At 39.4% G+C, this 14957-nt stretch overlaps 1 protein-coding gene across 4 annotated transcripts in view; it reads right to left on the bottom strand.

Moving 5' to 3' along the window:
* Nucleotides 1–14957, bottom strand: part of CSTF3 (cleavage stimulation factor subunit 3) — a 49979-nt gene that overhangs the window by 11726 nt on the left and 23296 nt on the right. For all 4 annotated transcript variants that reach the window (XM_062620269.1, XM_062620267.1, XM_062620268.1 and 1 more), the window contains 5 exons: nucleotides 4681–4713; nucleotides 4202–4299; nucleotides 2749–2815; nucleotides 2624–2658; nucleotides 2391–2517 (listed from right to left, as the gene is read on the bottom strand). In XM_062620269.1, the coding sequence (XP_062476253.1) occupies nucleotides 2391–2517; nucleotides 2624–2658; nucleotides 2749–2815; nucleotides 4202–4299; nucleotides 4681–4713 (360 nt within the window). The remainder of the gene's footprint in view (nucleotides 1–2390; nucleotides 2518–2623; nucleotides 2659–2748; nucleotides 2816–4201; nucleotides 4300–4680; nucleotides 4714–14957) is intronic.

The following is a 14957-nucleotide window of genomic DNA, read 5'->3' as shown; positions in this document are numbered from 1 at the left end:
CTTTCAAAAACACAATGAAATTTACATAAATCTGCTGGGGGAGAAAGTGGAAAGAAGCTATTTGTGATTTACATTTTTCCTTTTCAATCACAGGCTGTCAGTCTGTGCCTAGTCAGTAAAGCTCCCTGCCTTGCTGCTCAGCCCATGGAGACTGAGACAGCGTATGAGCAATTCAGTGTTCTTTGACAAGCAGTAATAGATTGACCTCCCAGCTCAAAGCTTCTCCCCTATTGCTGAAGCAGTTGACAGCTTTCACACCTGCCATGTGTGTACCTCTGTCAGCTGAGAAACTTGAGATGCACCACTGCAAAAAATGACACCCCTACAGGACTGCATTCTCAGCCATGCTGCTGAGCAAGAGCAGTAGGGGATTTGGGGCAGGCAGGTCGGCCCCAGGCACACCTCACAGCTCAGCATCAGCAATGCAGGCCTGGTCATGGGGTCCCAGGCATGAACAACATCTCAAAGCACTGTTCTTTCAGCAGGATAAGCAACCACCCTTCTGTTCATGCCTGCAGCTGGGGGGGGAGTTTGCTGGTGTGGCTTGCCAGGACTCTGAGGAAGGGGAGTGCAGGTTTCAGTCGTGTTCCAAACAGACAGCTGAGCCAGGTACCCACTACAGAAGCAGAGGTACCACCTGGACTCGCGCAGAGCACTGTCTGGGATAGCTATCTGGGCCAGTTAGCACACAAAGCCAGCAATGCCCCATTTAACCCAGGAGCACGCTGAGGACACAGCTTGTTCTCCCAGGAAGTGCTCCCAGCCTCATGAGACACAGCTTCGTGAGCCAAAGATTGTCACTTCTCTGTCTCAGCAGGGGTGCTACCACTTTTGACCATTTGTCTAATTAAAGATACTGGTGGCTGACAGGCTGACATTGCTACCTGGTGGCTACCCACTGAGCTAAAGGGAAGCGTGAGTGTTTTAATTGCAACAAATAGCCAGTAACCTTTCATACCGAGAGCTGCACATGATCTCTCTGCTGCTAGGCTACTGATGTGGGGAATAAGTGACCCCTCAAAGAGCCCTTCTGGTGAGGAGCAGTTCCTTCCCTGTACCAGCGCACCCGTGAGCAGCAACCCTTTCGCTTGAGGCCAGGCTGACCAGAACACGATGTGCAGAAACCTGTGTCCAAGCAGAGCACTAGCCCCTGGCTTACTGCACTTCTGAACAGCCCAAGGTGTGCACTACCACTGTCAGCCAGAGCTGCTTCAGCTCAGAGAAGGTACAGGACAAATGTAGGACAGGTTTCAGCTATCATTTTGGCAGTCTGCCTACATATTAATGAAAATAGTAGGGATCAGCAGTGACAACCTTCATTTGCTGTGTGGGAGGGGAAGAGGTTTACAGGGAGTTTGTACCGCATATTTTCATACTCAGGAGAAAGCACGTCACTGGTTACCTTCCCTGGTGGTCAGCAGGTTACCTGTGGTACCCCCGAATACAACGGGATTCATGATTACAGTACACGCTCATGGCTGTGGATGCCCCGAGGTACTCCCACTGGCTTAGTACAGTGGCCCTATTAATGTCAGAGGTCACTAAACCTACAACTACTGGGCAAGAAGGAAAGTGAAACTGGGGATTCTTTCCTGCTCAGTGCACAGCTGACCCATAGCATGCTGGCCCCTGCAAGCCTAAGCGCAATAGGCAGGACAAGGGAGTGCTGTATGAGCATCTCTGCTTGACAGTGCTGAGCATCAGTGCATCCACCCTTGGTTCTGCCTTCTCACGTCTGCTGACTGGGATAGTTTAACAAGCTGCTACTAAATGTGTTTACAAACACACTGTAAAGGTGCAGATACAAATTGGCCTGCAAGGCCAGTGAGTTGAGGTTACACTTGTTGAAGACAATGTGGTAGCAGACTCACCTGAATTGATGCTGTAATGGCTTCAGGTGAAGAATGGTGAGGAGCATTTAATATGTACTTGAGCCCATGTAACTTACTACTGTGAAGGAAGTCCAAAGCATCACAGCTGAATGCCATTCTATCCCGTTCAACTGTAACTGAAGAAGGGGAGTGCCTCCTTGGGGAAGCAAGCCCTCACTGCCAGCTGATTTGCTTTAGCTTCCATTAAATATATTCTCTATCACTGAATGCCATGATTTCTAATCCACTAGCAAATCCATTGGGCCACCAGTGACACAGGCCAGTTAAATGTACCCTATGGAAAGTGTTTACAACAAATCAAAAAATTCACTCAGGTACCTGCAGAGTTTTAGCACAGGCCTTGGTACATGCTGAACACTCAAACCATGTTTATACTGCCGGTCATCGCTTTTACATACAACTATTTAGTGGACATAGTTTGGGTACCATACTTGATGATACGATTATTATTTCTTTCTTAATGTCACAAAAAAAGAAAAAGATCATGTTCTTGATTACCTCTTCATATTTGTTATAATCTCTCCAGAGCTGTTCTATGTTTATCATTGGATTCACACAGCCACGCTGGTAAACCCTACGGACAGCTGTTATCCTCTGGTTTTCTGCATAAGATCCTACTGCTTCTCTAAACAGGGGGGAGAGAGATGAACGTCAGCTATTACAGATCATAATTAGCACAAACATCAACATTACAGTAACTGAGCTTCAAAAGAGTCTTTTAAGGTACTTACACGCCTTTCAAAAAATTGATGTAATCCACCCAGATCTATGTGAGAAAAAAATATCATGAAAGCAATGTTTAATTGTACTTGTTATAAAGGTAGATATTAAATGTGTTTTGATAAAGAAAACATACCTGGTATGACATGATTTCCATGCCAATCTTATCCAGAGCAAAATCATATGCCTGAGCCATTTTTTCTCTGAGGAAAAAAAAACAACAAACCACAAAGACCATAGAGCAAGCGTTTAGTAGTTTGAAAAATCTTTATTTAGAGCTTTTGTGCAGCAAATTCTAACCAAACTTTGAGGCATGAAAAGAATCATTCAATGGCTGAGAGTAAAAACTGGCATTCAGGTAGCTTTAAATTCTGCATTTATTCATTTTTAATTGAAGAAAATGATGTAGACCTATTGGTGGCCATCTAGCATCCTAACAGCTCCTGAGAAACTGTCCCTCAAGGAAGCGGAAATCCATATATACTATGTGAAGTGGAGAAGACAGAAACCAACTGCTCTTTGTATCATCTCAGCTGACAGATGTACCCATGGTTTCTTTTTTTCTCAGAATTCCACAAGCCCCATTGCAATTCTGCAGGAACACACAAGGCTGTGGTCTCCCCTGTGTTGAAACTGCCCCAAAACTTTCACGTTATCTCTTATCCCACCAAATCCAAAGTATTTTCCCCCATATTAAAACATTCACAGAGTACTTCCTTAGTCAAGTTTCAATGAAAACAGCTTTTTCTCTCTCCCACTTTTCTTCCAGTTTGACTCAGATATCTTTCAGTACCTGGCTACCTCCTTAACCATACCTCCAGGAATAAAAGAGGAAATTTCAAGTGGATCAAAAGTTTGGGGGTGTGTGCTGGCACGTTTTCAGAACAGTCTTGTAAAACTAAATTTAAAAATCCCTTCTTTTTTTCTCTGTTGATGCACAGTTGCCTTGCCATTTATAGTACACAGAAATTATGGTGGGCTGGGGAAGAAGCTGTTTATAGATTCTGAGAGGCACTAGTATTTTTTGAAACCTCAAACAGGATTACAAACAAGCACAGTGTAGAACTGAAAAGTGATAAAGATTATTGCACCCTAAAATTCTGATACCCTGATTTTTAATGCCTTTTTATGCATTCTGAAACTTTCTCTAATTACAGAACTGAGCACTACTGCTAGTTAAATACAGGACCTCAGCTGGAATCGATGAGTTTTTGTAAAGACTCTAAACAGGACACTAAGGGGAAGGACAGCAAAAGGACCTGACTGAGGAAGAAGTGTGCTTCAGACTAGCTCAAGCACCGATCTCATCTGCAGGGAACCAGCATGGATATGCCAGCTGCTCCCCGCTCTTGTCCCTCCCACCTTGTCATATGGATCCAGACTATGGAACCAATTTTACCCAGCAAACTCAAGTAAAGAAACTTTAAAGAAATGTTTTCTAAATGCAGATTATCTATTATCCCCCCAACACTTTACCAGAAGATCCCCAGGCAGGTTTGCCATCCAGGCTCCTCCCCACCCCCTAGTCAATAATCAAGAAGAGATTCACCATAAAACTAAAATAATTCAGAGCGAATCTGTTAACTTACTTGTAACTAGGGAGCTTCCCCTTGGTTTCTCGAACATAGGAAAGGTAACATTTCCATAAATCAATGTGTAAAACCTTCATAAGGCATCGCTGAAATAACTGTTTAATACATCAAGAAGACGTGATCAGGATTCCAGATATCGAAATCAGGTTTCTACTTTCAAAGCTATACAGTATGAATTGAAAAGATCTTTGTAATTATGCGTAAAATTTGTAAGAAAGAGTAAGTTAAACTACTTATCCTTTGGACTAAAGCATATCTGTGCTATGCAAGGGAGCTGGAGAGAATTAAGCAGAAAAATTCCTCTGCACATTTCACTGATTACAGCTTGGTAGCAACGACAAATTGATTTTAGTGATACTTAGCTGTGTTTTTAATAGAGCATTCGGCAACACCATAGTTCTTTTCAATCTGCTTTAGCTTAATCACAGGATACATGTTCTTTCTATAGAGATACATTACATATTGATAGGACTCACCTTTTCCACTTTGTCATAATTTTTTGCTTTAATCTACAGGGAAGCAGAAAAAAAACAGATCACTTAAGAAACTATTTTAGAATAGTAGGAATATATTCTTCATACACTACTATAGCATTCCAGTTTCTACTTTGGCTGCCTAAACTCATTACGATGTAACACACATAATGTCACAAAAATATAATTAAGCATAGAAAAATCACGTACTTTGCTTTTTTCAAAATTAGCAGGTTTGGGTTTGCTGTTGCTGTTTTTAATTTAGTTTTCACTTCCACTAGGGCCAAAGTTTACGTACCAGTAGGTGAAGTTGCTTTCCTGCATTCCAGTTTGGAGACCTAGACTTAGCCTCTTACTTCAAGATACTCTGTTGCCTTAAGTGCATATACTGACTTAAATACCAAAGCCTCTAGATCAGGATTTAGTAAATTAAGGGTAAGATACCATATTTAAAAAAACTAATAGACTAATAAATGTATTATGTTTGAATATTTATTTCTCAAGGTACAATTTATTATAACATGCTGATGTCGAACAAGAGAATAACAAATAAACCGCAGAGACACTGTTTTTCAAAAGAGGACCCCAGCTCTGGTGCTCTCCTCCAGGAGGGCCCAAAGCACACTCACATCTGGGCACTTGTGTCATTCAGACAGCACACACACTGCAAAGGCAGAGGGTGAAACCTAGTCTCGAAGTAGCATGTTGCCTTTCAGACAAGACAAAGAATAGCACAAGACAGACACAGAGGGCAGACTGGCACTCTGCATGTATTTATTAGCTCCTGACAGTGCCTTTGTAAGTTGCTTGTGTGCATTGGAATAAAGACCCTTTAATAAAATAAGGATTCGTTATACTGTGCTGCATTTTTTTAAAGCATCAGACCTCCATTTTAAACTCCTTGCTCTTTGTTTACTTAAGGATTCACAGCTTTTATTTTGGTGTGTAACACGAGAGCCACAGAAGCAGCTCTGAAAGCATTTCCTTTTCCCCCATGAAGCACAGTGGTAGGCAACAAAGAGCATCCTTTTGCATCAGGTATTAATTATACCATTTCTGTAACACTCCCATTCTAAAGCACAAGAAAATTTTTAATGAAAGTGCTGAGAAACACTGACTCATCTGTAGGAGGCCTAAAATAAGTATTGTACTGCACCTGTGCACTGCCTGTCCTGTTGCTGCTTTCCAGATTCCATATTCCTGCAACACCCCAGCCTCCAAGAGCCCTAACAGAGCATCCCCCTTTCTCTCGCTCCTGAACAAAATTGATTAAAATGAGAGAATTCAAACCAGTTTTGCAGGAAAACTTTTTTTTTAATGGCACACATGGCAGACCGGACCCTGGTGTCTGTACTGCTTTCGAGCTGGAGCAGTATCCTGCCCAGGTTAAAAGGATTCCACAAAATCCAGGTTTACAGAAAATTAATCCTAACTATACCTGGCATACACAATTTTCAGAATCTTTCTGCAAACTATTCAGTTAAAAGATAGCTGACCAAAGAAATGACTGATTATAGAAATAACAATGCCTAGAAATAACACTGAACTCAACATCAGGAGGCAGGGTGTCCATGCTACGAAGAATACCTCTAAGCCTTGCAGTAAGACACACTGACCCAACACACCTTCAGGGACAGGGACGTATCCTACTGCCACTTTCTCACAGCTTTTTGGGAGTAGAGCACCTTTCTTCACCTTTAAAAAGCACCTGTAGTAACTGTAGGGTCGTTAAGGCTTTTGTGGACACAAAGCAAGGAGTCTGACACTGCCCTACTCCTAATGGCAGGAAAGTAAACTCTTGTATTTTAATATTTTCCTCCCCTGTGAAGTCCAAAAAAGACATCTCCCAGCTTTACTTCATCCTTTTTTGACAACAAGAGTAATTTTTCAGGTTCCTCAGCACCTGTTACAATACAACAAAAAGGATTCAACTCCCACTGAAGAGTCAGAACTCAGTCTATACCTCCCATCTCCTGCAAACACCTTTTATCCTTGGTCACTGAGTGGAAAAGAACAAATGAATCTTGGTTTGTAGGTCTACAGAGTACAGCTGCCTGCCTGCTCTTCAGTAAGACGAGACCCCACAACCAAAACTCACAGAGTGAATCTCAAGTATAAATCCTTTCTTTGTGAAAGTTAACTAAAATTAATCCATGGCTTTGCCACCCACAGAAGGCATCACCTTGTAGTTATTCAAGAACAAGACCCAAAATAATTTTTAAAAGCTCAAAGTGAAAAGCTGTAAGCAGGCAGGACAAGGCTTAGCCTTGCAAAAAGCGTTTTGCACATCCACCCCACGTTAAAACACAAAACGAATTCCTAGATGTAGCCAATGTGAATGCTCTCTCCCTTCCCCCTGTCACCCAAAATCCCAGTGACAACTATTACTCAGCAGAAGTGACCTAGACTGACCTCAGTAATTGTATACAGCATGAGGTAAGTGCACAAGTAAATGGTAATCCCACTTAAGTGTTTATTACAGAAACTTTATTAGCGCCTGTCAGCACTAATCAACAAAGCAACATCAAAAGACGAAAGCACACAGGGTACTTATCCATTAGACTTATCCATTATCCATACATGCACTTCCAATAACCAAAGACCTTGAAAAGCAAAATATTTTGCTAAGGAAAAAAAAGCTATTCCTTATTTGCAAGTGTTATGACTCAAGCAACAAAATATTTTCTACATAATCATCTGATATATAAGAAGCCACTGACCACATCTGGACTTCAAGTCAGTGTTACATATTTGATAAATCAACACAAGCAGTCTGATAGTAATATCTGAAAACTCAGAAATCTTGGTACCATTGATGTTAGGAGGCTGGAGATTGGTAGGATTTCTTAAAAATGAAGGAAAAGAAAAACCACTATTGGCCAATGCTTATTGTGTCTCTCTCTCAATGGAGAGTATTCATGAAGCCCTCAGAGCCAGAGGGCAAAGCATCTACATCTCCTTGCAGGCATCTCTTTGCATTTCTTGGATCACTACTCTCAAGCAAACATCCTGGCAGCCCTGGCTCAGGGATGCCTCAGGGATGGGGAAAGCCCAGAACCAGAGAAGGCATATACTGCCTCCAGGACCCACCATCACACAGTTGTCTTACATTTCTTGGTTTTCCTATTACAGACACAGGACCAGGCAGTGATTAGTGGACAAGCATTAGAGGATTGACATTAATACTGTATTTTTGTCCTTGAAGGAAAACACAAAGTTTAGAACAGATTATCAGTTTGTAACTGGCTGTATTCCTATTCTGACTGCTTTCACTCAAGAAGTAGGTGTTACCCTCGTGAAGGCTAAGACACAAGAGTGTCTCCACCACAGATCCAGCACCTACAGAATGAGCTTAGGTATACTGTCATTCTAGGGAAGAACTGGTATATATGTATGTCACCCCTCCATCCTCAAAGATTATACAGGGGCTACCTAGTCTGACCAGCTATACTTAAACATCTGACCTTGCCTTCCCATGCCTGTGACAATGAGAAATTCCACCTGTTTTGCTGAAAGAGTAACTTTAAACGTGATGTTCCAACAGGAAATTTAAGTCACTACTGTATCAGCTTTGTGAAAGACCAGTTCATAATAACAGCATCAAATTTCTTCCTAGAATATACAACGTGATTCCCTATAATGAGCTTCAAACATTCAAGGGCAAAATTTAATCCACAAATTACATTGCACTTCACCCTTTTTAACAGACTTACTACAAGAGATATATGTCATTTGTGATTATGCAAAGCAAGTAATTTTATTAATCTAGAGATTTAAGACTACTTTGTGGTATCCGGCAATGTACAACACAAGCCTAAAAACTGTCCTAGTTTTTATTTCAACCTTTTCAGCATTTCTTGGTTTGGATTAAGCCCTTAAGGAATCAAGGCTAGTATGTGGTACTTAAGGATCAGCATGGTACTTAAGGACCTATTTCTATATCCCAGCTCCATCTTTTTTTTTCAATGGACATTTTCCAAGGAAAACATTAATTTTCTCAAACGTAAAATCTAACATTCCCTTATCCACTGCCTCCAGCTCTCCCACTGGTGAGGTAGATCCTCTTGCCCTCTACCCACTACCCCTGCATTGCTCTCAAACATGTTTTGGAACTTTTTTGGAAGAGGGGCCTGAAGAGGAATGCTGTGCACCAGTGGCAGCCTGCTACAGGCAGAGGAGCTCACCTATATTCATGCAACGCCTATATTCATTCACAGTTAGATGATGAGGTATTAGATCATTAAAAAGTTAAGAATTTAAAAATAAAATCAGAATCTGTGTTGACCATTTACCTTTTTAATTTTTTGCATCTTGACTATTAGGGTAAAATAATCAACTACCCACTGTCAAGCCAGTAATATGGGTCTCTACCAGTATAGTAGGTGTAATAGAAATACATTCCCATTTCTCTACACATTTCCACAGGCTAGGGCTGGCTGGTGAGATGTTCACACTTCAGTTACAGACTAAATACTGTTTTGGAGGAGAGCAGTTCAAACTTTCAGACTGCCTCAAAGAAATGTAATCTTGAAAAGAATGGAGCAATCTAACATGCTAATTCCCTCTTCTGTCTTTAGCACGTTCAGCCTTTTGCCATTTGCTGAAGCTTCCAACTACTGAATAATTGAGTGAGCACTTAACACAACAAATTCGTTTTCCTACAGGTCAAATAACAGCAATTACTTTTGCAAATAGCAAACCAAGCCCCATTCAAGTACATGAAATGCAGGCGAAATGCAGGACTAACACTGCACTTGCATGTAACCATTGACCTGAGGCGTCTGGATTGTAATTGCCTCAATAACTGGATGTAACATTCACATATGCTGAAAAAAGCACATATTTCATTTGTGCAAGATATTCCAAAGCTTAACCAATGAAATCCTTTATTTAAACAATTAGCACATAACCGTGGATGTAACTTCTGTAATATACAATTTTAGTACAATTTGTACCAGATAAGGATTGAATTGTTTGGTATTTCTGCAGTCTTCATTTGGGGTTTTAATATTCCTTGAGAAAATGTAGCTTTTATCTTGCTATTAGTAAAGACTGCAAGGAGTACATATAGTACACAGAGTATGGGAAATCTCATTTCCTCAAAATGGGATGAGATTCTAAGCATTTTCATCCAATATGGTGTAATTTTTTATATTCACAAGTTGTGTCTCAATTTCAAAATCTGCCATAAAATGGGATTTGAAAAGTTCCTTAAAATTATTCTAAATTGAATGCCTCCAACTACTATTACATGAATTACTTCTGGAGCTTCCAGAACCATGGCAGCGCACTAACATTTAAAAGTAACATTGTTTCCACTAGATATATTACCACTGGAAAAACAGGAGGCAGTCACAGCTGCCATGTATCTAAATGGCTATAATGTAGATGGGGAAAAAGCACCAATTTGCAGTCTACTTCAGAGGATAACTAAGAATAGATCATTTCAGTTGGAAGGGACCTACAATAATCATCTGGTTCAACCGCCTGACCAAAAGCTACAAAGCATGTAAGGGCATTGTCCAAATGACTCACAGACCGGCTTGGGGCACCAGCCACCTCTCCAGGAAGCCTGCTCCAGGTTTAACAAATCAGGCTTCCTGATCACAGCCACCTTTTAGGTTTCACAGTTCTTTCCTGATAAAATAGTGGTCTGTCACATACACTTTCATATCTTTATATGTAGATATATTGCGAATTTGTTCACAATATTTAAGAATAATTTTTTCAGTAACTATCGTTTAAGCTAATGAACAAGACTTGTAATTCTAAAAATCCAATTACCAGTTAATATCCTGCATACACATATACAACATCAGGCACTTACTGAGCAGCTAGTGAAAACTTAACTTTCAGATGCATCAGGAAATAAATTAATGCAGAAGAATACACGAATATACAGGTGTCAGCAAACTGCATTCTAGAAGTGCAGTTACACAAAGACTGAGAATCTGGACAACCTTGTTGAGCAAACTTAGAGTAAACAGAGTGATCTAGAAGTGAAGAAAAATTAATGCATTGCAGTAAAGAAAGTTAACTTTGCTACTAATAGTACAGTTTGGAATAGAACTGTCTACCCTAACTCCTAAATATCTAAAGAAGAACAAGGACTTCATTAAAAAATTGTGCTTTTTTAAGCAATTAAGCTACTGTGCTTTAGTTTACACCTTAGTGCAGTTTAATTTCCACATATAAACAAACCCCTAGGACTAGCATCTGTCTCTGCTCCCTCACAGAAAATAAATGTTGCCCTCTTAGTCCTGCAGTGAGACACTTTACTCACTTAATAACTTGAAAAGTAAACATAGCTTTCAGGCACCACTATCAAGAGAATAGCCAGCAGCTGTACAGAGAAGTATTTACTTATAGGCAGCCTTAAAAAAAACCAAAAGTTAAATGGTGACAAACCTGTTAAAAGATTTTTCTAGTTGGAGAACGGTACTGAACTACAATCCCTGATTCATTATCTCCTGTATTTCTGATGCCACCTATACTTCTCTTTTTTCTTCCTTTTGCTTTCAATCTGGACTATAAAAATCCAGAAGCAGCATATTCAAGTATATTTCCTCTTTCTTCCCACCTACTGTATTCTACTACTGTACCTTTTCATTATGCTTGTGTGTTTTAGTTCTTTTCCAGAACACATTTTCAGACAAAAAAACCACACTCCAACAACCAACTCAGATTTGCAGTTATGTTTAACCACCACCCCGACTCATGTTATTACTTGCACTACTATTTTCCTTCCTGAAAAACTGAGTCCCATTATTGGAAATCTCTCTTTTGGATTCCTGTAACTCAAGTAAAGCTGCAGACAGCTCTTTTCAAGTCATGATGAAAAGCACGCTCCATGCCCTTCAGAAAAAAAAAAAAAGACAAAACAAAATCAACTTCAGTTATCCACTACTTCACCACCCTATGGATCTGACATTTAAAACTGCCTAGAAACTGGGGGTGAAGACAACAGCTACTGCATCCAAACTTTTGTCTACCTGCAGTACTGCCTCAGTCTACTGAACTGTTCTTTGCTGTACTGAGGGAAGATACATATCTAGAGCTCACATAAAGCAGCAGCACTGCCAGCTTTTCTTCCTTGTTCTATTTCTTCAAACTTTTCCATGCAAAATGATTGTTTCCTCTACAAGTGTTTCAAGACAACTGTCCCCCACAGACCTACCACACATCAGGAAGATGCCTTTCCTACACTCTGCTCTACACTATTAAAGAAAACAAGAATTTCTCTTTGGTGTTTAGATCTTGCCATGCACAAGCATGTTTTCTGTAACAGCATCCAGCTTTATGTTTATAATTGGGAAGTACAAGCTACCTACTTCAATCATTTGCTCCTTCGGTCTGAATTTTATTGTACAACCCATCTCTATCTATGGTACCAATTCTTTATATCTTCCCCAAATCAGAAAAATCATTACCTTTTTTTTTTATTTAGGCAATTTGCCCATTAACAAATGTAATATTATCTGTATGAAGCAATTTACATTTAATAGAAGCACCTTTTTCACTCCTTTCTAACCTCATACCTAGTTTCCCAATTTGTCATAAATCTCACTTTAATAAAAAGTCAATTTTCAACATGCCCTAGGGCTTGTAATTTCCTCCTCAGTTTCACACTCACTTTAAGCCACAGCAGAAAACACCCCACATTCACACTCCTTCAAACTACCTTGCTTCTTTCCTGACTTAGCATTTTGTTCACTTTAGTTCATTTTAGTTCACTTCTTCTTCCCATTCCTGTTTTTCAATGTCTTTTTTATTTTACAGAAGCAGTGGAAAAGTTTTAAAATATGTTTTCACATGGCTAACATTATCAGTTCTATTGATATGCTTTTCAGCTATTAGGATGTATTCCATTTCAGAAAGAAGCAGTGGGTTTTTGTTTTTTTTTTTCACCTAGAATTAAATTTATATTGGTTTAACTCCCAGAGGAAGAAATTAGAGGATCCACAAGCACATACAGCATCCATGGAGTGCAAGATAATTCATTAAATATGACAAAATGCAGTGAGGTAAATTGAAGACTTGCTGTCTTATCTCTTGGCCAGATCTTTACAGTTAAAAAGTTAAAAGAGGGAAGTCTAAAAGCAAAGAATGTGCCTCATCCTACCGGCCTAGAAATCCCTGATTTGTAAACTCAGAATAAATTACACCAATTGTCCACCTCAACTGTGTATCATAACCAAACAGTCCCTCAGCAGAGAAAATGGAACTGGACATACGTGCTCCTCTAATGCTCTTTCTCAGCTAATTTAGCAAGATACTAGCCATTGCTGTTTTACACATGGCTGACAAACTGAGAGGCGTAGATACCCTGCAGTCTGCCATCACCACTAGCAAGGCACTAACCCCATAACCTAAGATAAAAACTCCTTATAAGACCTTAAGAATGAAGCAGGGATCAAACCGCTGCAACATATTACAGATCATAAAGGATATGCAAGGCATCACCAGGAAAAATAAAAACCAATCGTTTCATTACATAGCTCTCACACCTTACAGCACTCTAACTTAAGATTTTAAGACCCTTCCTTTAAAATTGCATAGTTGCCTTTCATTTCTATCAGAAATCATTTCAGTAACACAGCTCATTAAAAAAAATAATTCCTCTCTTTGATTTTAGAATCCTCAAAATACTTCAGAGTTAAGTGAGAAAGCAAAATTTGTAAGAAAGTGGTGATGTACCATGTAATTTGATGATAAAGCTGAGGAAAATGGGACATTTTAGGGGACATTAAGTTCTCTATTAAGTTTACAGTTTGATGATTTCTCAGTACACTCCTCTGAGTAGTTCTGATATATTCTTTTTCAAATATGCTTGCATAAAAGTACCAAAAAGTAGTTTGATAACCATAATTGTTTCACAGTGAATTACTGTATTTCAGAAAATCTATTTTTGTAGAATGAAGTTATCAAATAATAGCAATTTTTGCATGAAAAGTTTTAAGAATTCTCCATTCATTTAGCAAGAATATATGCTAATAATACATCTGAACAAGCCAGAATTTCAGAGATCTTACTTTTTAAGGGGATCCTTGAACACCTATTTTAAAAAAGAAGTAACACACCTAGAAAACAGCGAAGATCCCTTAAACAATCTCCACACTGACTTAGCAAAAAGGGCTAGTAGTCCAGATGAAGACATCTTAGGACCAGACATATGGCCAAATTCAGTGAGAGACCTCACATTAATCCCTCCCATTTTCTAGTGTAGAACCAGTCTAATAAAGGCTCTCCCCAAATAAAGACAGCCAAACAAGCAACTCTCCTAAGGAAAAGGAACATGAGTTGCTCAAAGAGTAAAAAATGGTACTAGGAAATGTAATTGTATCATACAGCATAATATTCTTACTGTTACAATATTAGCACAGGACTTTGCTTGGCCTGTCAGCAGAGGAACAGATTGTTCTTAATATTTTGTCTCCACAGCTGGAACGTGAAATGCAGTTTTCCAGTAATTTGCTGCAAAACGGCTCAAAGAATGGTTCTCAAACCTATTACACTGGTCCTAAGCCTCCAAAGGTGCCACGGGGCTCTAATGTGTGACCACAGCATACAGCTGTTTCATCACAGGAAAACAAGAAGCAGAAATCTAAAAGTTAATAGTGGGGAAGAATAACACTCAGGCACAAGTCATTATCTGCAACTGCATCACAGCATCAATTTGCAGTTGACAGGATGAACAGGATGAAAACTGCATTACAAAAGAAACCTTACTAAACCCAAGCCAAGCGCACTTTAACTGCAATTCTACAAAAATAAACTCATAAGGAAGAGATCTGGGTCCTGGCTTTGCCATGGATTTCCTATAAAATCATGAAGATACATTTATTACCTCAAGTCATTTACTAAATTGGGAAAATAATTTGCCTCAGAAATATAAGATTAACCTAATGACTGAGCTGTTTTTATTCTACAGCAATGAGATATTCCAGCTGAAGTTCAGGGAATTAGTGCATTTTTCTAATATGTGCAACTGTTTTAATAAAATCCTTCATATGTCTGTCAGAAATAAAGGAAATTCTCTACAGTTTCCTTTCTGAGTATTCTTATTCATGGTTTTTGAAAAGTCTCATCTGTAACATTAAAAAAAGAAAAGCTATTTTAAAGTTTATTACAGAATTGAATGTCCAAATTTCTGTCTGAGAAGGAAATGAAATTAATTGTAAAAGCAGCATTCACTGGTTTCCTTCAGCAGACGAGTTTTACATGCAGGGTCTTCTCAGAATCTAGTTACCAAGTCTGGACTGGTCAGAAATAACCTAAAC

The sequence above is a fragment of the Pezoporus occidentalis genome, unplaced genomic scaffold, assembly GCF_034315485.1.
Source record: "Pezoporus occidentalis ecotype Australia unplaced genomic scaffold, CSIRO_AGI_Poc_V1 ctg22, whole genome shotgun sequence".
Classification (NCBI taxonomy): Eukaryota; Metazoa; Chordata; class Aves; order Psittaciformes; family Psittacidae; genus Pezoporus; species Pezoporus occidentalis.
This window is presented reverse-complemented; position numbering and strand designations above follow the sequence as displayed.